The sequence below is a fragment of the Fukomys damarensis genome, unplaced genomic scaffold (assembly GCF_012274545.1).
Source record: "Fukomys damarensis isolate Sample0158 unplaced genomic scaffold, DMR_v1.0_HiC HiC_scaffold_32, whole genome shotgun sequence".
NCBI lineage: Eukaryota > Metazoa > Chordata > Mammalia > Rodentia > Bathyergidae > Fukomys > Fukomys damarensis.
Genome location: NW_022900944.1, coordinates 9,649,936 through 9,677,566, shown reverse-complemented (window position 1 = coordinate 9,677,566; position 27,631 = coordinate 9,649,936). Strand labels below are relative to the sequence as shown.

Here is a 27,631-nt window from a genome sequence, read left to right as displayed (position 1 = left end):
TAGTGATCCACTGTGTGGAATTCTGTAAGTTATCTAATTTCCTGTTGATGGACCCTTGGACACAGACTGTCCTGAACACTATGCAAGTTTTGCAGGAACACATTTCTGGGTCAGTTCCTACGTGTAATGGCTGGGTCTTACGGCAGGTGTGTATAGATAGCATCATGAGCAAACTGCCAGACCCAATTGCCAGGGGCTGTATCATTTTTGTACTTCCCTCAGCCAAATATGTGTGCTCCGGCTGTTCCACATCCTCACCAGGACTTGCTGTTGTGGGAATCTGGGTCCACTGTGTGCGGCTCGGAAAGAGGAATTTACAATGAATAGAAGTTCATCAGCTCACATCTGGAGGCTAGGAAGTCCAGGGTCAAGGTGCCAACAGATGGCTCAGGTGTTCTTGCTCCAACATAACATGGCAGAGGGTGTCACACGGTAGAAGGGGAGAGAAAGCAAGGGCACAAGAGGGGATGAACCCACTCCTGAGATGAGAAACCCACTCTCGAAATAGTGGTCATTCATCCATTCCACGTGGCCAAATCACCTCTAAAAGGCTCACTTCTCAGTACCCTCATGATGGCAGTTCAGGTCCAACATGAGTTTAGGGGAGGATGAATACTCAAATGATAATGCTTCACTCTGAAAAGAGTCCTTTGAGTGACATAACTGTGTAGTCTGGTTTGGGAACCACTGGCCTGAACTCATTGCTAGTCTCTTAATAACTAACATTTATAGAGCACTTATCCAATGCTGGGTCTATCCCAAGAGCTGTAACAGCGTCATACTATTTAAGCCTCACAACAGCCCCATGACCTACTATTGCCATTATCATTCCTACTTTACACAAGAAAAATTAGGTACAGAGAGGTTAAATAACTTGCCTAAGGTCGCTGCTAACAAAGACAAAAGCTGGGCTTCAAAACAGACAGTCTGTCTTTGAGTTCATGAGTTTAAACGTGGATCCATACCTGCCCATTCATCTGCTCTTTTTAAAATTACTTGTGCTGCCAGGGATTTGACTCAGTGGTTCTTACATATTTTTAAATCATCTCTAGATAACATATGATGCCATGTAAGCACAAGGGCCCAAGTTCGACCCCCGGTACCATAATAATAATAATAATAATAATAATAATAATAATAATAATAATAATAAAAACAAAATTACTGGCACTGCATTGGGCTTAATCAATAATTGTTGCCATTATATGTATTCAAATGCCACCCATTCTTCAGAGATCAGCTCAAAATCTCCATCTTTCATCAAGTTTTCTGACTCCTTCACCCTCCTCTTTGTCCCAGTGGAACCCCTCAGTGTAACCATAAGTCCCTCAGAAACACATGAGACTTTGGATTGTCTATTATTTCTGTATTTTTGTTGTCGCCCATTTGACTTGTAGGGTCACTAAGAACAGAGTCACTCTGTGTTTTTTGTCTTTCTATTCCTGGCATGATCGTTGGCTTAAACTTAGTGTTTTTCTACATGGGCTATAAGCAGAATCACTGAAGTCCTTTAGAAGGAGCTCTCTCACTGGGAGATAACAAGAAGTAGACATTGGATGGCTTTCTCTGTAGGAAAAACAGCAGCAGCACGGTCCTATACTAGTGGAAATGAGTGAGCTGTCACTGCAGGCTGGGGGCAGCATGGTATTGGCAAGGAAGCCCTTCTCTCCTTCCTGGATGCCTCTTCACAGACCTCTGCTTGCCTTTGGGGTCTTGACCTACTGGTTAATTTCTAACTAGTAGCAAGACTGACAAATCATGATCAGCATTTTCTTCCATTCTCATTTATGAAAAGCTAGATAATTGCAGGGCCCAGTGAAAAATGAAAATGCAGGGCTTCTGTTAAGAACCTATAAAAAATTTCCAGATGGAAACAGAAGGCATTGAACCAAGTGTGGAATTCACCTGATTGCATGGGACCCATGCTCTTGAAGGCAGTTTTCATGAAAGGGGCCAGAGCCCTGCTCAGTAGACAAAAAAGCAATCACAGGACACTGAGCATGGAGACAATTATCCCCCAAGCCCTCAACCTCTCTTCTTTATATAAAGATAGCCGTATTCTGTGTTATATTGGGGGTGGGTTGTCAGCAAACTCCCAATGGTTACGGGACACATCGTGTCCTCCAAATAGAAGTTGAAAGTCCTAGCCCCAAGTATTCATGCATGTGAACGTGCTTGGAAACAAAGTCTTTGTAGATGGTCAAGATGAGGTCCTCGGGATGGGCCTTGATTTAATATTCCTATAGACAGCTAAGTTAGATCAAGATGAACAGGCAGTCAGAGAGGGATCAGGCCTTCAAAGGAGTGCAGAAGATGAAACACTTCAAAACTGTGGCCAGGAGTGAACCAAAGAGAGCCAGGCCTGCAGGCCTCCCTAAAGATAGACAGTAGCTTGAGAATGTACTGTAATCAGAACCACCTGGTCCATTGAGCCTAGATAAGCTGTCAGATGTACAAGTGGGTGACCAGAACACCCTGACCCAGAGTCCTTTTCCTTCCCCCAAATGCCTTTGATCTTTATATGCCAAAGTTATAGGCAAGTTGAAGTTAGTGGCGCCCACCATATACTCTCCTTATTCAAGTGCCTCTGTCCCTATAGGATCAATATACTTGTAAGCCCAGCTTAGCCCAGAGTGGTCTGAGACTCTTTGTCAACGAGTTTTCAGGGGGTTGGAACCCCTCCTGTCTCTCAGGAGCTTTCTCTCAACAAACTTTTCCTATTCTTAACTTCCTTTGATCTCATATCCATTCTTCAGTTATCTAGAGACACAAATTCAGCACATCTGATACCTAACAGGTTGGGAGTTATTTCTCTGTGATGATATGATTGGTATCCTTATAAAAAGGGGAAATTTGGACAGAGACAGATGTGCATAGAGGGAAGATGGCGTGACGATGCAGAACTGCCACTTGACTAGGAAGGCAAAGAATGCCGAGGATTGCCAGCCAACCACTGGAAGTCAGGAGGGAAACCCTGAACAGTCTCCCTCACAGCGCTCAGAAGGAACCAACCCCAACCATCACCTTCATCTCACAACTCCAGCTTCATAACTGCAAAAATAAATTTTCGTTAATTAAACCACCTGGTTTGTGCTTCTTTGTGGCAAATGTAGCAGACTTATACACTCCCCAACCAGAGCAGACTCCTCCCGTTACCCTTTTACCCTGGGCAAGCTTCTCCAAAAAAAAAAGCAACAACACCAAAAACACAAAACCATTCCCCAAAGGGACTGGATAAGGCCAGAGCAGCGTCAATTTTTTGTTTTGTTTTCCTACAGAGGGAGTGCCTACAACAGAGAGGCCTTTGTGGTCTGTTTTGGAAATTTGATATCCCCGCCCTCTGTATTTCAGCCCCGTTTTAAAAGGAAGCAGGTGCTGATATCCTACAAATGATCCCCCTTTCAAGTGTGCCCTAGTGTAGGCTGGAGTCTGGTCATGCATAATGATACTGTCCCATACTTGAGGGGTAACGTTCAAGTTGAGTCACAGGTAAATTGGTACCAACGGCTTGGAGGTACAAGCCAGCCGATTCCGGTGCTCCCAGCGCGCATGCGCGACACCCCGGGGGTGGACTCGCGCTGTCAGCCGGGCGTCCACGTCAGCCCAGCAGCCTAGGGCCGGGTCGGGCAAGTTTCCCAGGGGACAGGTCGTGAGGCCACCTGGGGACCAGAGAGGGAAGTGAGTTTTGGTGGCTGGGGTCAGACAGGGCGGGGTGCTGCTTTGTGAGGAAACAATTTGCAGACTGGTAACTGGGAGTCAACCAGGACCTGCGCTCAGGCGCCTTCAGCAATCCGAGATAGGAAGCCGGGTCTCCAAAGTGCCGGACCCCCTGCAAGCCGCAGCAAACCCATATATGGCCGCTGAATCCAGGCTTCGGGTCTGCAGCCCAGACTCTGGATGACATACAGGCCGCGAGTTACATCAGCCCGCGCTCACGTCGTCATCCCGCCCTTCCACAGCCTAGTTCCCAGCGCTGATTGGGCCACGTTGATCAGTGACTTCTGCCTCAGCCAATAGGTGGCAGCCACAAAGAGTTCTATCTGCGGCCCTGGCCAAGGAGCGTCTATAAAAGGCGCAGGAGGTCAGGGTACGCGCCCCAAAGACTTGAACTGTCCTTGCTGCTCGTTGAGCGGTTGAGACGCCCCTTCGTGTTATCTCGGAGCTTAGCCGAGCCCGTAGCGCCGTGGACATGGAACCTGAGCCCGACTCGGAGCCGGTCACGCTCCTAGTGAAGAGCCCGAACCAGCGTCACCGCGACTTGGAGCTGAGCGGCGACCGCAGCTGGAGCGTGGGGCACCTCAAGGCCCACCTGAGCCGCGTCTACCCCGAGCGCCCGGTGAGAGGGGCCCCTGGGGGTGCCACGTCCACCTCCGCTTTCCTGTAGCCTCGCCCTCCGCCGGCTGAACCCAGACTGCCTGTACCCGCCTGGTCACCCTCGCAGGGCTGTGGTCCCCGCTTCCTGCCCTACCCAGTGGCTGTCATCTCGTTCTAAGCCGCCGTCACTCCTTCCCGATGGGCTGCCGACCCCAATCACCTCGCCTCCCCGCGATCCTCAAACCCCAAGGCTGTCACGGCCTGGCGCCACTCCCCAGACCCCTCCCTCGTCTTCCAGATGTGGCGTCCAGCCTTAGCCAAACCAGGAAAATAGCAGTTTGACCTTGGATGAGTCATTTCACCCTCCAAGCCTCAGTTTCCCTCAAACAACTAGGCGACTAGGTATTCTGATGAGGCTTGCATCATAGAGATTTTTTTTTTAATGGTGAGAAAGGAGTTTTCTGAATGTAGCCTCGCAGCTGGGAGAAGAGAGTCCCGGTGTGCACCCCAGGCTGGAGAATCAGCGGGCGCCCAGGTCCCACGCCCAGAGCGAGACGTGGATCTTGCCCTGTCCGTCCACCTTCCTCTGGCTGCCCCTCCCTGTCGCTCTGGACTCGACCCATTTCTTAGATCCAAGAGGAGCCCTGTGTACTTTTTAGCAAAGGGCGATTTAAGAAGGAAGCAGTTGCTCTGAGACTGGTTTGAAGACTGGTTCCTGGATTAGGGAGACTTCCTCGCTTTGTTTTGGTGGACACAGCTGTCAGCAGCACTCTGAGCACCGCCCTTCCTCCCTCCCTCCCTCCCTTCCAACCACGTGACGAGGCTGTGCGCCGGACCTTTCCGTATTTACTTTGTACTCTGATATTATGTAAGTGTCAGCAGTGTTCTCTGCTGCCCACGAGTGTAATTCTCGATCACACAGGAGAGGGCATCCGGGCAGCAGAAGGAGGAAAATGTGCATTCTTGTCTGAAGCCTTTAGTCTGTAGTAATGAATGTGTCAGTTTAGTTTTGTTCCATATTATGAAGAATGTAGAAGTGAGTTTTCCTTCTGAGTTGTTGTCCTGGGTGTTCCTCATTTATTGGATCGGCTCCAGTTCGAGTGCCCTGTAGAATTCACCTCGGCACTGCCCAGGTGGCATTTGTTGCTGAGAGACCTGCTGTTATGCGCACAGCTGGCTAGTCTGTGGTTGCATCATTCATAAAAGGCCTTTTTTGGAGGACTTTCCCTTGAGAAACATTACTCCAGTTTCTTGAGTCTGAAGCCCTAGATTGTAAATAAAAGATCTCCTCAGGTACACAAATCTATGCTTAAAAATTGTTATGGTGGAAACATTTTCTGTAGTATAAAATGGCATAATGTGAGAAGTTCTCCTTTATATTGTCTGCTTAATGTATTTGTTTTTTCCAGTCAGACTTGTAGGTAAGGGCTGCCAATTCAGGCCTCGGGGAAACAATTGAAATCCATAGGGAGCAGTGGTTTTCAAACTTTTTTTGTTGTTTGTTTGTTTGGTGGTTGACTCCACATTTACAACAGTATTTACAACTTGTGAATTCATGTGTATAATATTTACCTGTAATGTCAGTCAGGAGAATAGTAGGGAACACAGCATTCAGTATATTTTTACACAGTATATTTTGTACATAGTGTCAAAAAGTCCTCATGTCGATAAGTAAATGCAGGGTTTTTTTAATGTGTTTTAAACAGCCTGCTTCACAATCTCAGGTTATTTGGTGAGAATGTCTAGTTTTATTCCAAGTTTTGCTTAATTGATTATTTTGGCAAGAGCGATCAATCACCAAGTTGGTCTTCAGTGTATTGACGCTGGTGTACATAATTTGAAACCATTGGTTAAAGCACAGTTTAAAAAGGAGTTAAAATAGTTTTAAAGGTAAGGTTTGTATAAAAATGTGTTGCATGCCCATGACTTTAAAGCCACTTTTACAGCAGGCAACTTTGCATGAGTTAATTTCTCAGACTCTTCCCCCTTACTTTAGGGATACTAATTCTTATGCGGTGATTGTGTGAAATGTTACCCACACGTCCTGTTTATAACTACATTTGAATGTCAAGAAATCCTCTGTGGCTTATTTTAGAGTTGCTTCATGCTAATGAGGCAATATTTAGGTGGTTTGGGTGAAGACCTAACATGGAAATCTTCTAAGTTTTCTCTGAGATCAAACCTCGTATTATAGTTATTTGCTAGGAGCCCCAAATACAGTTTGGGTTTTTAAAGAAAAACACAAACCCAGTTTGGGTTTTTAGTGGCAGAAGGCAGTCTTCCTGGGAATTAAGTCAAGTATGTTGCCATAATTTTTGTGGACTGGAGATAATTTGCCATGCTATGTTTAATTGCATGTTAGAGATCAGTTTAAAGTTAAGCACTTTCTAAATAAAAGTTGTGTAATAAGTGAGGTCTTTCAGTTTTCCTATGATGCTGGAGGAAAATATACATATCCAGATTATTTGCATGAAACAATTCCATCTGTGTTTGGAAACTTGTCAAGCTAAGTGTTGACTTGTGTTATTCTTTCTTTCTACCATCAGCGTCCAGAAGACCAAAGGTTAATTTATTCTGGGAAGCTGTTGTCAGATCACCAGTGTCTCAGGGACTTGCTTCCAAAGGTACTTAGTGTTACTTACACATTAATTTTGGAATGTTTTAAAGCATTCTGCTAGGTTGAATTGCTAAGGTCTTAAGGCATTTCTTTGTTGCTTTTAGCAGGAAAAACGACATGTTTTGCATCTGGTATGCAATGTAAAGATTGCCTCAAAAATGTCAGAAACCAGCATAAAGGTATGTACTTTCATGATTGTAACAGTTTGTGTCTTTCATAGTCAAGGGAGGAATAAAGGAAGGTAGAAAGAGATTCTTAACAATGGTTTTGTAGCTTTTTACTAAGTAATATTTTGTTTCTTTCTGAGGGTGTATCAGGAATTAGAAACTGTTACCAACATAAAGGAGTGCTCACCATAGCGACAGTAAACTATGGTTGGCACTTGTGGGAAAGTGGAGCTTACCTTACACTGACTTCTGGGATATAATCTGACCAGGGTTACTGTGCACCTAGAAGACTGAACTAGCAGGGCACTTGAAAATGGGTTCTTACTGAATTTGGCACCAAGCAAGTTTCTTCTGAGGAAACATTACTTTTTATAAAGAGTAAAAAAATGAATATATATTTCTCCCTTCCAAGTACTAACCAGGCCCGACTCTCCTTAGCTTCTAAGATCAGACCAGATTGGGCAGGATGGTATAGACTGAATATATATTTTTGGAAATTTTTATCACAATTATTTATTTGAATAGGAAAAAACCAGTGTTTAGTATGTGATCTTAAAGAAAGACGTGTTTTACAGGGTTTTTTTCCTCATTGAGTTCATTGGTACATTTTAGGTATACAGTATAGTTACATTCATTATTGGGATCTTGTACCTTTGCATGACAGGTCTTGGTTCTCATTTGTGTTTTACAGTTTACAAACATTTATTTTCCATTCACAGCATTTATTTGAATATATAGTTATTAATCTTCTAATGCGGTGGTAACTCTAAATTTGTATTACAATTGTGCTTCCCAAAATAGCTGAACATCGAAAATTCTCTCCCTTAGGTTGCTAGCTGGGTTTTACTTATAAATCTTGGTCCAATTTAATTTTGAGGGTTAGTAAGTTTAGTACCACTAGATGTGTAGAACACTATCAGGAAGCTTTTCCACTGATGATACCTTCCTCGGAAACTGCAAGCATAAGTACTTTCAGAAAAATGCCTCAATTTTTAATGTATACCCAGCCTCACACGTGCTGGGCAAGTACACTCCCACTGAGCCACATTCCCCAGCCCTAGTATCTATATATTGAAAATTGCATATTTATTTATTTATTGTGTTGTTATTTTTGGAGTAACACTGAATCTATTTAATTTTCCAGGCTTAGGGGTGAGGGCAGGGTCATGAGCCGTATACAGCAGAAGGATTTTTTTAGCCCTATTTCAGACAGTTGCATCAGGTCCTTTGTTCTGATATCCATATCTCACTCAGGTTGCCGAATCCACAGAGCAGCCCCAGGGACCTAATCAGGGACAGTATCTTGGGGATTCCTCAAGTGATGGTGTACGGCAAAGGGAAGTTCTTCAGAACCTTTCTCCCTCTGGATGGGAGAACGCCTCAAGGTGAGTGTTAATAAAGAACCAGGTTTATGCAATATGTCCCTTGTTTGCATCAATTTAAGAATAAACTATTTACACATGTGTAATCAGAGAGCAATAAGATGTGCAGTTTTGCTTTATAAAAAGTGTCACTTTAAAGATGATTGTTTATCTTTTCTTAATACACAGCCTTTTAGAAACATTTTTTAAAAAGGAAGAAATGCGTGTATTGAAAATATAAGCATTTTAGTTGGCCACGTGGGTGTTTCTCATGGTGCCCTCCACTTGCCTGCCCTCACCGTGGGAAATTAGCTTGCTGCAGAAAACCCAGCTGTTGTAAGCACTGTGCAGCTGTTTTGCTGAACAGCTTTGTGCTTTTGCTTATAACAGGGAGTTAAAAGGTGAAGGGAACAGGTGAAGTGTTTTGCCAAGGACCGTGTTGGCAGCACTAGGGGAAAGCCACTTCTTCAGCACAATTCGTTTTTATCTTTAGATCAAAGCTGGAAGTGATTACATGCGCTGATGTTTGGATTTTATAGCTCTTGGATCACCTTGTTTTAAAAATGATTTTCGGAAAAAGTAATATGCTAAGTACAAGTTAAAATTTTGTAACTCTTGAGTTCTCCTGTCCTTTTCCTCATAGTTTCTACATTTAACTCAGGTATTAAAGATGGAGTACTTTTTTCTCCTTAAAGGAAATTTCAACTTTGCAGGAAAGAAGAAGGAGCTATATAAGGAATCTCTACATTGTCATCCAGGTTTAATAATCAGTTTTGCCACACTTACCTCATCTATGGCTCTTTTTTTTTTTTTTTTTTTTTTTTTAAAGACAGGATATTGGTGTGTGGTCCAGGCTGACCTTGAATTCATTATGTAGCCCAAGCCGGCCTCAAACTCATTGATCCTGCTGTTTCAACCTCCTGAGTGCTGGGATCACAGGAGTGCACCACCACACCCAGCTGTTGTATTTTGTCTGTGACGTGGTCTCCCTATGTAGTCCAGGCTGGCCTTGAACCCCCTATGTAGTCTAGGCTGGCCTTGAACTTGCAGTGATCCTCCTGCTTCACCCTCTTGAGTGCTGGGATTACAGCATGTGCCACCATACCCAGCTGCTCCCTTTGTTTGGAAGTATTCAAAAGGAATTCTCTGTTATACCATTTTTCCACCCTTCCGTGCTTTAGTATACAGTTCTAGAAAGCTTTTAGCTATCATGCATAGCAATACCATCATCATCATCCGGTCCAACAAAAAATTTAAAAACCTTTATTATTTCATTTCCATGCACCATAACTTTTTTAAATGATCACAGTATCATCCAAAGACGTTTTGGAATTCTGTTTCAGAATATTGGTTAAATAAATGACTGTCAGCCTGTACACTGGATAATTGAATACATTATTGGATAGAAAAACAAAACTGCCTCCCTTCTTCCAGCTATACAACTAGAGAATTTGAGTGCTATATCTCCTGCTTGAGTATCCCTATGTATAAGCTTGTTGATTTCATTTAGTAAAATTTATTTGAACAGCTAGCATATACAACTCTGCTTAAAGATGTGAAGTAACCTTCGGGATGATCTCTAATCTCCCTGCGATTCTGTTATGACTTCACTCTTGTGAACTGCTGCCAGAGGAGTCCCTGCTAAAGAGGCACAAAGCACAAGATGACCCTCATGTGCCTGCTGCAAGCAGGTGACAGCTGTTGCTCAGCCAAAAAACATGAGTTTGGCATCTAACAAGCCAGGTGTCCCATGCGGCCCTGTCCTTACCAGCTCAGTGACCTCATGCAAAGCCCATGTCTTTTATGACTATTTGGGCTCCCCTCTAGAATGGGGGTGAGATTCTTTCTCACGAGATTTTTGGAGTCCCATCAATCTATATACCAAATGGTCACCAAATGGTCAGTAGTTATGCAGGAGGTCCCACATGCACTCCTAACTCACCCTGACCCAGTTTAGATTCATACGGAGGGGTGGGAGAAGCAGGCATTGGGAGAAGGGCAGAGATTTCTTCAAAATGGGGTGGAAATCTAATCACCTGGAAAGGTTCAGCTTGTTTGTACATCTGTGCATAAAGTGTGTAGCAGTCCCCTGCCGATGGCCTGATGAGAACCTAGTGCAGGACAAGGCTCTTGTTTCCAGTGGGATCTGGACCACGGTAGGGGGAACTTGTTATGCAGCATGTCGGATAGTTACCTAGCACGTCACTGCCTTACGGCTTATTCTTCTCTCTCCCGATTTGAGTTCTGATTATAATTTAGTTTTTAGTTATTTATACTCAGCCAACTCAAAGGAGTTGTTTTGTTTTAATCTGTGTATAGGCCTGAAGCTGTCCCGCAGGCGTTCCAAGGTCTGGGGCCTGGTTTCTCTGGCTACACAACCTATGGGTGGCTGCAGCTTTCCTGGTTCCAGCAGATCTATGCACGACAGTACTACATGCAGTAGTGAGTCCTTTCTGCTACCCTGGGTGTGACTGTGGTCCGGGAACTGAGGGAAATCCCATGCATGCTGTGAAGTTCCGGGTGGAGGGATGAATGTATTTGTGTCAGTCGTTGCAGAGCCTGTCCTTCATGGTTCTGTGGGTGGAGAAGAGCAGAAGTGATACCTGCTACTTTCTCTATATATTGATGCCTGGATGCTTCTGTCCGATACATAAGTTAATGCCTTTATTTAGTATAAGTTATTTCCTTTTTAACTTGTGGCGTCTTTAAAGTTGTGTGTAAATTTTAATTTGTTAATGCACTATAATTTTATAATGGCCTTGATATATAACTCCAGATGAAATTTACCATGTGGCTTATAGATACAACTCTTAGTAAAGAAGTTCTTCACAAAGTTGAAGAGAAGTCATGTGTAACTATACCTACTTAAAATTGTTAATAGTAAAAGACTCCTGTGTAAATAACATTATAATCTTCAAAGTTCTTTGCTCTCAACAGAATCTGCCTCTATTGCTTTTATTTTAGTTTAGCTGCCACTGCGGCATCAGGAGCTTTTGTCCCACCACCAAGTGCCCAAGAGATACCTGTGGTCTCTACACCTGCTCCAGCCCCTATTCACAACCAGTTTCCTGCTGAAAACCAGCCAGCCAATCAGAATGCAGCTCCTCAAGTGGTTATTAATCCTGGAGCCAATCAGAATTTGCGGATGAATGCACAAGGTGGCCCTATTGTGGAAGAAGATGATGAGATTAATCGAGACTGGTTGGACTGGACCTATTCAGCAGCTACATTTTCAGTTTTTCTCAGTATCCTCTACTTCTACTCCTCCCTGAGCAGATTCCTCATGGTCATGGGGGCCACCGTTGTTATGTACCTGTAAGCAGATGGTTTCTTTCCTTTTTTTTTTCCTTTCCTTTTTCTGCAAATTACACTGTTCTGTGATTCAAATCAAGTATAGATTTTCTGTTTTGAGTAGTCTTCAGTTATTGAAGATTTGTTTAGTATGTTGTTCTGGCACTTCAAGGACTTCATGGCTTGGTTGTGTATTCCCCAGAACACATTTATCATGTAATAATACAAAAGGAATATTCCTTTTTCTTCTAGATAAATTAGCTTTCAGGCTCATAAATGACAACAACATAGCCATATTGTATTTGTTTTGAATAAGAACATGTTTGTCTCTGTCAGGTTACAGGCCTTCCAGGATGAAGGTGAGGCAGTGTTAGCATAACCTTGAAGGTCCAGGGAACCTTTGCAGACCTGATGTTTGACTTCAGCTGTGGAGTAGGACAGTATTACCCAACTGGGGATAATTCTTTACCTACCCCCAGGGGACATTTGGCAATGTCATTTGGTGGTCACAGCTGCCCCCTGCTAGAGGTAGAACAAGAGAGGCTGCTTAATTTCCTGTAGGGCGCAGGACACAGGGCAGCTCCCACAGTAAATATCCTGCTCAGTGTGTCACTAGTGCCAGAGTGGAGAAAGCCTAGCCTAGAGTGACAGATCTTTGTGCTTGAAACTGATTTTTTCCTTTACACTACAAATTGATTTTTTTATCTTAATTTTTAAAAAGAGAAAATAGGGACATATTTAACATAACATGTATCTACACTCACTTAATATTTTGTCACATTTGAAGACTTGAATTTAATTAGATTTTCCAAATAAAGCTTTTAGTCAGTTTTTCTGTAGTCCCTAGGATTATGTATGTAAGTGATCAAATTTGGGTCCTTTTTATACTATGATTTACACACACACACACACACACACACACACTTCTTTGTGTATCAGTGTGTTTTACCCTCTCTATTCAGGTTGTCAAGTGTAAGACTTAGTTTTTAGATAAATTGGCATCAACTAAACACTTCCTATGTGCCGGGTGCTATTTTGTTACTGATGAGTGAAACACAGGCCCATGCAAAGGTCTTGACAGTGTGACAGATGGCTTTGCACATGTAGCTAATAGGGTGCTGCTGTGATTAGAGGAGCAGAGCTTCGATTCTTGTGTGGACCCCACTGTGATGTTGGCTAAGATGGGCTTTATGTGCTTCTTTTAAAGGCACCATGTTGGGTGGTTTCCGTTTAGACAGAGGCCTGTCCAGAACATCCCCAATGATGTTCCTCCTCCAGAAGCCGTGAATCAGGACCCGAACAACAACTCACAGGTACGGAGCCTCTGCTGGAGCCTGGGTGAGCTGCATGTCCTATGGCAGCCTCTCCAATCCTTAACCTTGAGATCTCCAGCTGTGTTGTTGACCATTTTATTAGGTTAGGGATTTCATGATTTCTTTCAGTTTATTCTTACAGTAGCAGATATTTTAAAACTTTCAACATGCCCTAAAATCCATCATGTATTTGTCATGTGTCAGTTGCCTTTTTGCATATGGAAGTAATGTTTTTTAGGCTCACCTTTTGGGATTCAGTGGTCAGTAACTGTGTTCTGTGATGGAAACTGCTAATGGATAGCTTTTCTTTCTTTTTCTTTTTTTGGTACCAGTGCTTGAACTGGGACCCTTGCTCTTGGGAGGCAGGTGCTAGAACCACAGAAACAGAATTTTTATAAGTCACGTTAATGCATGATTCTAAAGGAATACTTTGATAACCAAAATTGTCTTTGTATTACATTTTTAGACCTCTGGGTTTTCATTGTTTTCTTAACTCAGAACTGCTAAAATTAGAATATCTATATTTAATGAAATAGTTAATTACTAGTTTAATAATTGTTGAACATCAGGAACTTGCTCTGATACTTGCTGCTCTGATACAAACTGCATGAAGGCAGCAGCACAGTCATGCTGTGGAAGCTTGAGAAGAGCTCTTGGGAGGGGAGAATATCGTCATCCCAGGGCCAGGGTGACCACCCTGTCTGGCCACCTGGCGCATAGTACCAGGGCCAGGAACTTAGCCTTCCCTCTCTGTGTGACTGGAAGCTCATCATGGCCCTAATTGTTTTCTCCTTGTGTTTCACTACTGGTAGGAAGGCACTGATTCTGAAGCCGAAGACCCCAACCGCCTCCCCCTAGACCGGGAAGCCCCGGATGCCGAGCAGACCAGCCCTTCATTTATGAGCACAGCATGGCTTGTCTTCAAGACTTTCTTTGCCTCTCTTCTTCCGGAAGGCCCTCCAGCCATAGCAAACTGATGGCACTTAAGCTCTCAGGGCTAGAGGCATGGACGGGCGTGGACTGGATTTCTGACCAGCTGGATTTCCCCACCTGGACACGACGTGACACAGAGTTGTTACAAAATACCCGTAAGGATGACAATATGCTTTTGTGTCGAAGCAAAAGCAGAAAGATAGGAAGCCATGATACAAACTGATGAACAAAAATACCCAGGGCTTCTCATGTCTTTATTCTGAAGAGCTTTAATATATACTGTATATAGTTTATTAAGCATTGTAAGTAGACGGCATTAGATGTCGCATGTTTATGCCTGAGGAACTTTCCCAGATGTATGTCTGCATGTATGTTTGTACATAGAAGTCATAGATGCAGAAATGGTTCTGCTGGTACGATTTGATTCCTGTTGGAATGTTTAAATTACACTAAGTGTACTACTTTATATAATCAGGGAAATTGCTAGACATGTTAGCAGGACTTTTCTAGGAAAGACTTATATATAATTGCTTTTTAAAATGCAGTGCTTACTTTAAACCCAGAGGACCTTTGCAGAGGTAGAAACCTTTGCCGGGTTTTCTGTTCAATAAAGTTTTGCTATGAATTACTATGGCAGGGACTGCTGTTATCTTAGCCCTTCCCTGTGTCCATCATCACTGGGTAGTTAACAGTCACATTGCTAATTTTCAAGTGACCTGAATGCTGCTTTTATAAAAGGTCTGTTTGTACCAGTGAAGAGTGATAAGGCAAGGCCATGAAAGGTTTGTTTTTTTTGTTTTGTTTTTGTTTTTGTTTTTTTTCCTCTTTTCCCTCCCCTTCCAACCTTTTCCTTTTGTTCTTTTTGTACTAGGGATCCAATCCAGGGCCTTTCACATGCTAGGCAAGCCTGTCTGCCACTGAGCAACACCCCTGACCAGGCCATGAACGTTTTAATTTAGTAAGACTACTCCTGTTTTCCTTTTGGTTTGTTTATCAGTCCTGAGGATCAAACTCAGGACCTTGCCCTTACCAGGCAGGTGTGACGCCACTGAGTTGTATCCCTGGCCCCCTAAGACTATACCTGTAGTTTGCTCTCATTTCCTAATTTAAACATCACTGACTTATATAGGAACCCACCAAGATTAAAATCTCAAAATGTAAAAAATGCCAAAAAGTTAAAAAAAAAAAAATAGCATGCCTCAGGAACAGAGTAGCTATAAAAAGGCAGTGATAATATTGACAAACTGTAAAAAATGCTATCTGCTGGAAAGAAGATGAGGGCATGAGATTGGAGTTTGAAGAGATTTATGGGCAAGAAAGTGAGTGTGAAATGAAGTGGGTATGAAATGAAGGGAAGGGTTTGGGAAGCAGGAGAGAAGCACCCAGCAGGAGCAAAGCACAGCCATGATTTTGCTTGGTGTTTGAAGAAAGCAATTAAGAATTCATAAAGTCTTGGGTGGGAAAGCCTGTTGCTTTTCAGAGGCGAAGCCATCACCCTTTGGCAAGAGGCGTGAGTCTCAGGCAGCTGGCAGTACCCATCTCCTGTCTGTACAGGAATAGAACCATACACTTCTTCCTCCCTGTGGTGTTGGGTTTTGAGAGTTCAACTCCCTACTGCATGGCCCCCAAACCTAGAGTGCCAGCCAATTTTATGTACCTTTAACTAAAATGTTCTAAGCCATGAAATACAAGGTCACCCAGAATATAAGGATTCCACTAGGAGAATCCAATGGTGATATTTTGCGTGTTTCTATTGTCCAGTCATGCCATGGCTGACCAGGGTCCTCTACTCCTGGAAATGGTCACCAGTGCTGTTACATCTAATCAGATTAGAGAACCAATTTCAGGAACCCCAGATGACCCCCAATTTAGCAAATTCATCCTTAAGATTCTGTTTCTCTAGGATCATTCTTGTCACCAGAATCTATCAGTCATATCCCTACCAGCAAAAACAAGTAGCAAGTACAGTAGTACCCCAGCTCATAAATGCTTTTGTTTGCAAATAATTCGGTTCACCAGCAGAAGCATTTGGCAATATTTTGGTTTTATTTACAAACTGCATTGGGTGACGAACATGACTGCGGCCCTCTTTGCTTCCTGAACACAAATGGGGCCATCTTTTCCAGAATTGTGGGACAAATGAAGTTCACAGAGTACCACTAAACAATAAATAATCCCCCCCTTACCTGTGAAGGTGATTGAGACGCTCCCTAGTATCAAACCCATCTCTTAACCAAGATGGCTAAGTGCATGGTTACTGTGAGACAATGTGCACTTTCATCATACTACTCAGACTGGTGTGCACTTTAAAAACGCTGTTCTAGAATTTCCATTTGGTAATTTTAGTAGTAGTAGTAATTTTTAGACCATGGCTGGCTGTAGATAACTGACACCATAGATAAGGGGGCCTACGGTATTTGTATTTTCTGCTGAATGCAAGTGATCAGCTTACATGACCGAGGACTCGCCAGACAAGCATGAAATTTCAGGGCAGGTGGGAGGAAGTGATGCTGCAGTGCCCAGGCCTAATTTCTTTCTTCAGAGAAACCTCAGTTTTGCTCTTCAGGCCTTTCAATGAGAAAAGGGTGAGCCCAGGGCTTCACATTCCCCGCTGAAGTTCTCCATAAATGACCTGAAAGCCATATCTGCCCGCAAAAGAAACCCTCCAGTCCTGAGTAGCTGTGGAGATTTCTGAAAGTCAAGGCCAAAGTCTCATTTGGAAGTGGCTGAATTATTACACAAAGCGAATTCCCAACCTTGAAGGTGTCTTCTGGATATTAAGGATGTGGGGTAACGGAGAAGGAACATGAAGTTGGCTCTAGCTGAATTTATTGATGTGGGCTCACTAAGCAGAGATTCTTAATGCAGTACTTTGGTGTGAAGGGTTAGGATGGGTTCTGACAGTGACCAGTCTCTTGACTGGCTGAAACATAGACCCAAAAGTAAACCAAAGTGAGTTTTGGAGCAAAGCCTACTGTCACTGTGAGAGACAAGCTTTTTACTTGCTACTGCACCCTGTGAAGGCTGAAGTCTTCTTAACCATAGACCACGAAGTTGACATGACCTGAGCCCCCTGCCCATCATAAACTCAGTGTTAGCTGACCGGTCAGAACACACAGCTGGGTGCGCCAAGCAGTACTCTGTCAGTGGAGTATATACCATCAGGCTCTGAAGGTACAGGATACAAGAAGTGGCCAATGTCCACGGTCTCCACCCCGGCTACACTGCCTTCTCTCTCCTGGCCTGCCCATATGGCCTCCTGGGGAATTCCCTTTGATCACTGCCAGAGGAAGGGAAGACTCAGGTCTGGTTTATGGATGGTTCTGTGTGACAGGCAGGAACTACCTGAGAGTGGCCAGCTGTAACATTATAGCTCCTTTGTGGGACGTCCTTGAAAGACAGTGGTAAAGGAGAATCTAGTGGGCAGAACTTTGAGCAGTGCATCTGACTGTGCCCTTTGCTTGGAGGGAGAAATAGCCAGATGTTCAAATTTGTACTGATTCATGGCCTGTGGTTAATGGCCTGGCTGGTTAGTCTTGGATTTGGAAGGAAATTATTGAAAAATTGGCGACGAGGTCTGGGAAAGGGGCGTATAGACAGACTTTAGGATAGGTGAGGAACATAAAGATATTTGTATCCAGTGTGAATTCTTACTAAAAGGTAACCTTAGATGAGGAGGCTTTTAATAGTGGACAGGATGGCCTGTTTGATGGATACCAGTCATCCTCTTTCTCTCGCCACTCCAGTCATTGCCCAATGAACTCATAAATAAAGGGCCATGGTGGCATGGATGAAGGTTAGACCTCGGCTTAGCAAAGTAGATTTCCGCTCACCAAGGCCAACCTGGCTACAGCCACTGCTGAGTGCCCAGTCTGCCAGCAGCTGAGATGGTGCTAAGTCCCTGATACAGTCCCATTCCCCAGGAAGATCAGCTAGCTACTTGGTGGCAGGCTTATTACGTTGGACTGCCACCATTATGGAAGGGGAAGCATCTGTTCTTATTGGTAGAAATAGTTCCTCTGGATGTGGATTTACCTTCCCTGAACACAGTGTTTTTGCCAAAACCATCATCCGTGGCATTCCCCAAATGCCTTTTCCGTCACTCTGAGATTCCACACAGTTTGAAGAGAGTCAAGGAACTCTCTTCACAGCAAATAAGTGTGGCAGTGAGTCTACGTCTGTGGAATTTGCTGGCTTATTGTATTCCTAGTGTACTTGGTTGAATAGTGTCCACCAAAATGTATGGTCACCTGGGATCTGTCCGTGTGACTTTATTTGGCACTAGGATATTTTTGGAGATAATTAAAGTTAAGATGAGGTCATGTTGGATGGCTTTACAAGAAGAAGGGAATTAGAAGATGAAGTGCAGTAATGAAGACAGGCAGAGACCGAGACTGCACTCTCATCAGCCAAGCAGGACTGCCAACAGCCACCAGATGCCAGAAGAGGCAAGGAAGATTATTCTCTAGAAACTTCATCCCACCTCTCAATTTCGCCTTCCAGCTGGTAGAACTGTGGGGAAGCAAGTCTCTTATATCAAGTCCCCTCCCATCATTTATGATGATTTATTATAGAAGCCCTAAGAAAGGAATAAAAATTAGTGTCCTGAAGCAGCTGGCCTGATGGAGCAGTGGGTTTGCCTTTGGAAGATTCAACTTCATTGCCAGCCATGTGGCAGCACCTTGCAAGGTTGGGACAATATCTTCCAGGAGGTTTTGTATCCTCTAACTCAGCATCTGACATGTGATGCTGTTTCTCCAATGTTTTTGCTTCTCTTCTCAGCAGGCTTATATTCTGCAGGCCTGGAGGTCTTAGTTCATCTGGAGCACATTAGATTTCTTGGGCTGCTATAAGAGACTCACACAAACAGGATGGCTTAAAACAGCAGAAAGTCCTCTCTCACAGCTCTGGGGGCTTGAAGTTTAACATCCAGGTGTTGGTGGGGCTGTTTCCTTCTCAGGTGGGAGGGTCTGTTTAGTAGCCTTCCTGCTTCTGGGAGTCGCCAAACTCCTTGGTACTTTCTAGATTGTAGCTGCACTACTCCATTTTCTGCCTCTATCACTGCCCAGTCTTTTCCCTCTTCCTGTGTCTGTGTCTTCATGCAGCCATCTTAGGACACCTAATCTGCAAAGGCCCCATTTTCATTTAAGGACACATTCTGAGGTTCTGTATGGACACAAATTTGTGGAGTACTGTGTGGTCCAAACATGTCCCCCAAAAGTCCTATGTTGGAAACTTACTCCTCACATTCATATGTTACAGCATTTGGAGGTGGAGCCTTTAGAAGGTAACTGGGGTTAGATGAGGTCCTGAGGATAGAACCTCAGGATAGAATGGGTGGCTTTCTATGAAGAGGAAAAGGGACTTGAACCTTAGCTTCCTTGCTCTTTCTCACCACAAGATGCCCCCTTTCAAGTTACAACAGAGCAAGAAGGCTCCTTGATCAGATGCTGGCATCTTGACATCGAACTCTCCAGCTTTCAGGACTGTGAGCCAAATATACCTCTATTCTTTATAAACTATCCCATCTATGGCACATAGTTATAGCAACAGGAAATGCACTATGTCTGGGGACATAACTCAGCCTACAATCTCAGGGAGGAATGCTCCACCAGAAGACACAACTGTCCAAGGGACTGGGAGTTCAGACAGCCACCTGTCTGCTTTGGGCTTCGCACACTTCTGAAATGACAGGCCAAGAAGGGAGCTACTCTAGAGGTAGGGTGACCATCGAGAGGAAATCAACCTACCACTGCCCAAGGGAAGTGAGGAAGAGGATGTCTGGGACACAGGTGATCCCTCAGGTGTCTTAGTCCTGCCAAACTCTGTTATTAGAGTTCAAGGGAAACTACAAGAGTGTGATTTGGGCTGAACTGCGGATGGCCCAGGCCCTTGTGGAAAGAAGGTTTCAGTCCCCTGACAGATGGGGAGCCACCAGTGGCTGAAGGTAAAGGAACTTGGGATAGGCAGTAAAAGGTAGTTGTAAATACCAATTACAATCATCAAGCATTTTTCTTCCTTTTTTTGTTATGATTATCTTATATACAAGCTTATATGTGTATATATATGTATAATATTTTTGTTTTCTTCCCTCTCTTACCCCTTTACCATCTGACATGAAGTGTAATTAATAATTATCTCCCAGAATTTAAGCTAGAGGACACCAGGGAGAAGAGTGACCATTACCCAAGGACTTTGCATCCTCTTCTAGGGGAAAAGGTTGGCGTGTTTCCCAGTCTAAGCAGAACAATTGTGCCATGTTAGGTGACAACATAACTGTTAATTATCTTTATCTGGAGAGTACATGTGGCTTAAGGAGATGCATATGGGTGTCCAGGTGACAAAAAGTGGACTGCGAGTGTCAGCTATGCTCCACTCGGCTTGGCCCAGTTACCCACATGCTCATCTCAATATTTGCAATGTGATTAACACCTGCAACCAGTCTGAAGTCAAGGATATGGTCCTCAATAAACAGGCCAGGCCTCATCCAATTAGCTCACTTAGCTCAATGACATAGCTGAGGAATCCTTGAGGAAGAAGCAATTAAGCCTGTAGTCTCTGCTCCCACTCCTGTCTGGGGCCCTAGATTGCCAACCCGCACTGCAATTCTAGATCTTCCAAACTTACAACAGCAAAGACACCCCCACACACGCACGCATGCACGCACACATGCATGCACACACCTCATCCTGTTGCTTCTGCTTCTCTGGGAGAACGCTGACAGCTGGCTGATGCAGTCCTGGCTCTGGAGGTTGTGCAGCTGAGCTCTTATGAACTGGCACACTGGCCAATGAGGGGCTGCTCCAGACTGTGTCACTTGCTCAGTGTCAGGGGCCTCTTCTGCTGTGCCTGAGACCAAAGGTGTATGGGCATCTTCAGCGAGGCCTGAGCATTACTATTCCAGGGAGTGGAAGGACATCACTAGGATAGAATAGGATTTAAGTGGCAAGGAGACCTGGGGGTTGGGACGAGGGCAGCTGTCTCCAACTTGGTGATATCCAAGCACTGACTTGGCTGCAAATGTGTGTGCCATAGACTCTAATGAGAACAGGAGAACATAAAATGACAAGTGCTAGGGGGGAAAAGTCACGAAAGGAAGAAGGAATAATGGGACAGGGAATGCTGTTTTAGATGGTGGTTTCGGAAAAGAGCAAGTGGTTAGACAGTGATCAAAGCAGCAGGCCTTTGAGGAGGTGACATCTCAGCGAGGAACAGTGCAAACCAAGCAAAGATCTGGGGGAGGAACCGCCCAACTGGAAAGGGCCTGAATTGCAAAGCTCCCTGGGTAGTAATGAGCTTGGTACCCTATGTCCTGCGTGGTGGAGGTGGCTGAGGCTGGGCCAAAAGACCTGATGGGAGATGAAGACCAGGTGAGGATGGAACAGATCCTGTAAGGTATCACAGGCTAAAGTAAGGAATTCAAGTCTTAGTCAAAGCGAGATGGGGAGATCAGGGAGGGGACAGTAGTCTTATGGCATGTGCTTTAGAGCTGGCCTTTTATGAAGGAGGAGAAATAACCCAAGTACAGCCATTTTGGCCAATGACAGAGCACATGTACAAGGACCACAAATGAGATGATGGCCCTATAGATTCTGTTGCCTTAGTTTGCCGCTCCATTTCGTTTTCACAACGACAAAATCTCCTAATGCTGCATTTGTCAGAACACATCCCTGGGAAGTGACGCATGACTGAGGGGCTGAGACGCAGGGGGAAGACCCTTGCCAGAAAATGTGGAGGGAAAAGAGGGGAGGAATAGCAGAGGTCGCCAGCCCGGGGTGGGGGTGCGGTGGAGTAGTGGGAGGGATTTACTGGCGTGCGCCCCCTTGCGGTAGTGCCAGAAGGGAACAGGTCCGGAGTTGGGGCTGAGAGGCGCTGGTCCCGGGAGGCCACCAGAGGGCGGGGAACCAACCAGCAGGGAACAGACCAATCACATGCTGGGAGGGGTCCGCAGGGCTCGGGCCTGTTTTATGAGTTCACATTAGAGCAGAATAAGGACACCGATGGGGACCCAAGGCTCACACGCAGCCCTGGAGTGTAAAAAACGAGAGTGACAGACATCCGACTAACTGATGATGGCAAGCAGCAGCCCTGTAGTCCCAGCTGCCCGCGTTTGAGCTCAGGCCCTGGCTGGTCAGGACCAGACACTCTCAGCAAGCCGAAATCCCTTATTTGCAAAAGTAGGACCTGATTGAGAACTTTTGGTGGGGACCTTTTCTGTACTACCGCTTTCTTTGTTCCGGGAACCCGGACCTGGCCTTTGTCAGAGCTGTCGCCCCCTTCTGGCTCCGGCAGTCCCAATCCCGTAGAAAGCTTGATAGCCTTAGGTCTGTGTCTCCTTTCTGCCATCTGCAGGACCCAAGGACCTGGCTCAGTAACGGCCACGAGGGTTGTCCCCAAGGAGAAGGCAGTGGTCTGTGGGGCAGAGAGGCTGGTTTGGACCCAGCTGTGGAGCCTGCCACCTCTCTGATCTGCTCGCTCCTTGATGACCTAGCCCTGCGACATGAATCCTGCTCTGCCACCACACAGGGTTCACGAGGCTCCCAGGAAATAGCGGCGTGCTTCCCAAAGGGGAGGCAGAGGCAAGACCTTGCTAGAGGGAGGAACGCTTTCATTTATCAAGCGTGTTCTTTTTGAATGCGCAAGACGAATGTATTTTTCCACTTAAAATGAAGATATAAAGTTAAAGGGCAAGTCATTTTGAAAGGTTAAGTAAATTAGAGTCCGTAGTGTATGCAGAAATAAAAAAGAAATAGTGACTGTGGTTCCTTCATCATGGACATGCTAAAAGCACTACTGGCTAAAAGCTCTGAATTCAGAGTCAATTCAACCGGGTTTTTTTGTTTGGTTGGTGGGGTTTTTTTTTTTGTTTTATTTTGGTTTTTTTTGGGGGGGGTTGGTACCGGGGATCGAACTCCGGTCCTTGCACTTGTGAAGCAGATGTCGGAACCACTGAGCCAAATCCCCGGCAAAGAAAGTGGTTTTTAACACCGGTTAATAGTGAGCCGTCTGCATGAGTGTGCTCCAGGTGTGCATGTGTTGTGTAGGTGTGTGGATGTCTCGGGCAGAGGCAGGAGGGCATCGTGTGCAGCAGCGCGTGCAGATCTGTGCCTGTAAGGCCCTCTGTGCGCGTGTATGCACCTGTCTGTCTGGGCAGGCAATGGGAAGAGCGGTTCTTGGTGTGTCACATTTTTGAGGGGCTGTCACATTTTTAGTTGCTGCTGCTTTTTCTCCTGGCACTCAGCACTGTCAGGAGGGCCTGGGCTGAGCAGGAAGTCTGGAGCTGGCTCGTCCCCAGACCCCAGGGGCCTAAGAGGAGACAGCCTCTGCCAGCCTTGTGCTCCTCCCCCGGCAGCTGTCTCGGAGTCTTCTCCACCCCTGAACTTGGTCCTGCAACATCTGCTCAGAGTGTGACACCAGAGGCCTTTGAGTTCCTCTCTGCCCTGTGTCCATCTTCCCTACCCCTCTCCAGGCCCTTGAATTAACCAGGAGGCCCTGGATGAGGCTTTGTGGAAGGCCTGGGGCCCAGAAGCGGACCCGTTGTTACAGGGTGGTTAGGACTTAGGGCAAACTCTATATAGGGTGCTGGGGTAAGGGTTCTCCTGGTCCAACCAGGTACTGGTGCTCAGTCCTGCTCTAGAGGACTCTGTTGGGTTCTGTGGTTATCTGCTGTTCCCTCCTGCAGCCCAGCGTCTGTTCAGTGCACTGCCTATCCTCAGGCTCTGCCCTGGCTTGTGAGGAATGGGTCCCTCTGAGCCCCAAGGCAGGGAAAGGGGGATCCCATGGATGGGGACTAGCATCCCAAGACCAGCCTGGTGGTGGCAGCAGTGGTCAGCAGGAATCCTGGGTCCTTCTTGCATTCCTTCTATCCCCAAAAACTCCCTGAGGCCCTCCGCAGGGCAACACCTACCCCCCTCCATGGGCAGCCCTATCCCAGCAGCCTTAGCAGACCAAAGCTTCAAGAGCAATTGGTGTTTGTAGGCAGAGCTTCCTCCTGGCCTGGAGAGGCTGAGGAGAAGCCACAGGATGAAGTAGCTGCCTGTGGGCCAGGGAGATGGGCTCAGCTCTCTGCATTAATATCCCATCTCATCCCGCACTGCTGGGAAGACACCAAGGCCTCGAGGGTCTCTCACCAAGTACAGCCATGGAGTGGCCCAGATTCTGCTCTCATGCAGCTGATGTCATCCCATGGTTCTGCTCCTTTAGAGACCTCCCGGAGTGTGGCCAAGCTCTACCTGTGCCTGACTGTGGGGAGCTACGCACTGCCCAGGGTCTCAGTGGTGACGCCATCTCCCTGACCCCTGCCTCAGGCAATTAGGTGAACCATGTGCTGTCTGTCTGGGGTGTTGTCATATTGTGTGCTTTACAGGAACGGCGTCATGGTGCGGTCCTCTTCCTCAGCCACGTGTTCTGTATTCACAGACCCAGCCCACCTCAGGTGGAAAATATTTTCTAAAAAAAGAGCTTTATTCTTGCTGTTCTGCACCACTACTGTGATTGCATCTGTACCAGATATCTACAGACTTTTCTTCCTAGTCATTCCCTAAATGATACAGCATCAAAATTATTTACATTGCATTAGGTATTACAAGTAATCTAGAGGTGATAAAGCATACAGGAAGATGTACTGGGTTTTATGCAAATACCATGCCATTTATATAAGGGACCGAGTCTCTTTGGACTTTAGTATTCACATGGACCCCAGAACTGATCTCCCATGGCTATGAAGGACACAAAACCTTCAATAACACCGCAGTGGGTTGAATAATGCCCACCTCTCTAGGCTCTAGTCTAATTCCAGGAACCTGTAAATATTACTGAGACAGGAGAGGGAATATGAGTATATTGTATTTCCCAATCTGTTAGATGTCTGATACACCAAGTTTGTGTTCTCTAAAATCAAAGAATGGGGCTGGGGATTTAGCTCAGTGGTTCTGCCACCTGCTTTGTAAGCACAAGTTCCTGAGTTTGATCCCTGGTACCAAAACATGAAAATAAAAAATTAAATCAAAGAATGAATTCTAGGAGTAACGTAGATTAAGAGTAGGAAAATTTTTATTGAGAGGTTAGCTCCTGAGAGTCAGGAAGGGTCCCAGATTGGTAGCCAGGGACCCCACTTCACAGGGAAAGCTTTATAGAGCAAAATCCATGTGGGTAAAATGTGGGTTAAAGCTATGATCAATCAATAAGGTTACAAGTATAGTTGCTTAGGTAATAGTGATCCAGTGGGGAAATAAGTCCTAGAACAAGTGTGCACAGAGAGAACAAAGACTTTTTCTAGGAAATGATGAGTTTGGGGATCTTGGTCACCATGGGGTGACTGATGTCTATCTAGACTTTATTAGGCCCAGTGTTACTACTTATCTCGTCCCTTGGGGAAGCATATAGGCCTAGTCATTTTGTCTTTATTTTGAGGCCCAGTCTCCAATGGATGCGTTTCCAACCACATATAATGTGTTTCAGCTTTGTCTTAACTCAAGGACCTAGCCTTACCTGGCTGCCTATTGTATTTCTATCTAATTTAGCTGTCTGTAATAATATGAGCTCACTAAAAATGACTGTCACATAGGCACAAGGCAAAGTGTTCAAAGGGACACAAACAGCAGCCATCACTAGGGAGGTGGGTGGAGTCACTGGTTATATCATTTTTTTGCACTTTGTCTGATTTTTTTCCCATAAATGAACATGAATTATATTTGTAATAAATATTTTTTAAAATTCCCAGGTTGGGGGAAGTAGCTAAAATACAAAGTTAACTATATGAATATAGACAAAAGAGGTGAGGAAGAATTTAGAGTCCAAGTGAAGAAACCAGGGAAGGTCCCCGAGGCAGAGAGGGAAGAAGACGCCTTGGCTGATGGGCGGAACACAGCGGGGCAGGATGTTGGTAAAATCTAGGTTTGGGGACCCCTCCTCAGTGGCGTGCTGGTAAAGGTTACCAACAGCTCCTGGGAGAGGGGCGGGAAGCATTTGTCAATTTCTCCAGTGTAAATTTCAGGTGATGCAGAGTTGGTAAGGGTTACAGCAAGCTGGTAAGAGATCCAGCAGATGTCAGTGACCTCAACCGTGCCGAGTAATAAACTGCAGGGAAATAATTGGGAAGAGTTAAGCGCTGAGTATTAAGCTTGGTTTTTTGTTTTGTTTTATTTTGTTTATTGCCTCTTGTTTATTGACCCTGTCTGGGTTTGAGCTGCAGTGCTGGCCAGAGAGCTCTGTTGTGTTTCTCCGGGTCACTGACCCAGCTCTGGAATGCTGATCCCTCCTTCAGCCTGGATGCAAACAGGAGGACACAACTCCTCCCCTTCTTCCAGCTGAAGGACTGGGCTCTCCTGGCCTCTGGGAGGGAGGACTTCTTGTTCCAGCTGCTGACCTCTCATCCTGGCACACATGGCCCCAGAAGTCACTATGTGTCCACTTTCCATTGTTAATAACACAATATCACAGACTAGGGTATAAGGAGAATAGGCTTATTTTGGCTCACTTCCTGGTCTGAGGTCAAGGGTCTGCATCCCATAATGGCCTTGCAGTACAGGACATTGTGTGGTGAGAAGCAGTATGTGTGTGTGTGTGTGTGTGTGTGTGTACATGCACATGTGTGTGCATGTGTCTGTCAGTCTGGTTTTTCTCCCTCTTTCTAAAATGTTTTAATCTACATGCTTAATTGACATGTAGATATTGTATAGACCCATCTCGTGAATCTTACAAAGTTCATCGAAGTCACTCCCTGTTCTAAAGTCACCAGGATTCAACCACAGGGGCTCCATTCCATGTGTTTACCTTACAGCTGTGATGTGTTCTCATCCTCTGCACTGACTCCCCCTGTGGCCCAGCCCTGTCTGACTGCCTGTAACCTAGCTGTCCATAATACTAGGATGGACTCTTCCCAAGAGAATTAGGGAACCAGGTCTCAGCCATTTTAATCCAAGCTTTTCACCCCTGTGTGACCTTGGTCCTGTTGTTTGATGTCGTTCCACCTCACTGTGTAATCCACAAAACAGGGGCAACTGAGGCCCCTGGGGCTGGTTAGAAGATTCAGTAAGGAAGGAAACAGCCCAAATGTGTGGAGGTCAGTGAATGGAATATGATTCAGCCATAAGAAGGAAGGGAGCACTGTTACCTGCTTCAACATGGATAGTCCTTGAAAACACACAAATGAAGAAATCCAGCAACAAAGGACCGCCTATGATAAGATTCCAGGTACAGAACAGGATCAGAAGAGGGAAATCCACAGGGACAGGAGCACAGGATGGGGAGCGCCTGTTTTGGGGGGCATGAGGTTCCCTTCTGGGGTGGGGAAAATATTCTTCAGTTAGATCAATGGTTGCACAGCACTGTGACTGTGCTAACTGCTGCTGAACTGTACAGCTTAAAATGGCTAATGTGGTAAAGTCTAAGGGTTTGGTTTAATTTTACCACAATACAAAACATTAAAAAAACAACAAAAAGCACTAAATGAGATTATACCCAAAAAGGTACTCATAAATTGAAAATATAGTTGATATTTTTATGATTATTAATTTTAAGAGTATAAGACTCCGGCTCCTAAATTTCCCTTCTGGGCTTGGAGTTGCTTCTATCTGCTTTATTTTGTTTGAAATCCATGGTCCCATGGGTCTCATGGCAGCTGCCAGGCCCTTG

General features: G+C 45.2%; 1 protein-coding gene across 2 annotated transcripts; it reads left to right on the top strand.

The window, feature by feature from the left end:
- The first annotated feature begins 4,050 nt into the window (after window positions 1–4,050).
- Herpud1 (homocysteine inducible ER protein with ubiquitin like domain 1) lies at window positions 4,051–14,123 on the top strand. 2 transcript variants are annotated; one of them, XM_010638927.3, is made up of 8 exons: window positions 4,051–4,336; window positions 6,861–6,938; window positions 7,039–7,110; window positions 8,353–8,483; window positions 10,779–10,901; window positions 11,424–11,774; window positions 12,958–13,063; window positions 13,876–14,123. In XM_010638927.3, the coding sequence occupies exons 1-8, from the start codon at window positions 4,190–4,192 to the stop codon at window positions 14,038–14,040; spliced, it is 1,173 nt and encodes a 390-aa protein (XP_010637229.1). In that variant the 5' UTR covers window positions 4,051–4,189; the 3' UTR covers window positions 14,041–14,123. The 2 variants fall into 2 exon arrangements, with proteins under 2 accessions (XP_010637229.1, XP_010637228.1); XM_010638926.3 differs by having other exon boundaries at window positions 7,036–7,110.
- The last annotated feature ends 13,508 nt before the right edge of the window (window positions 14,124–27,631 follow it).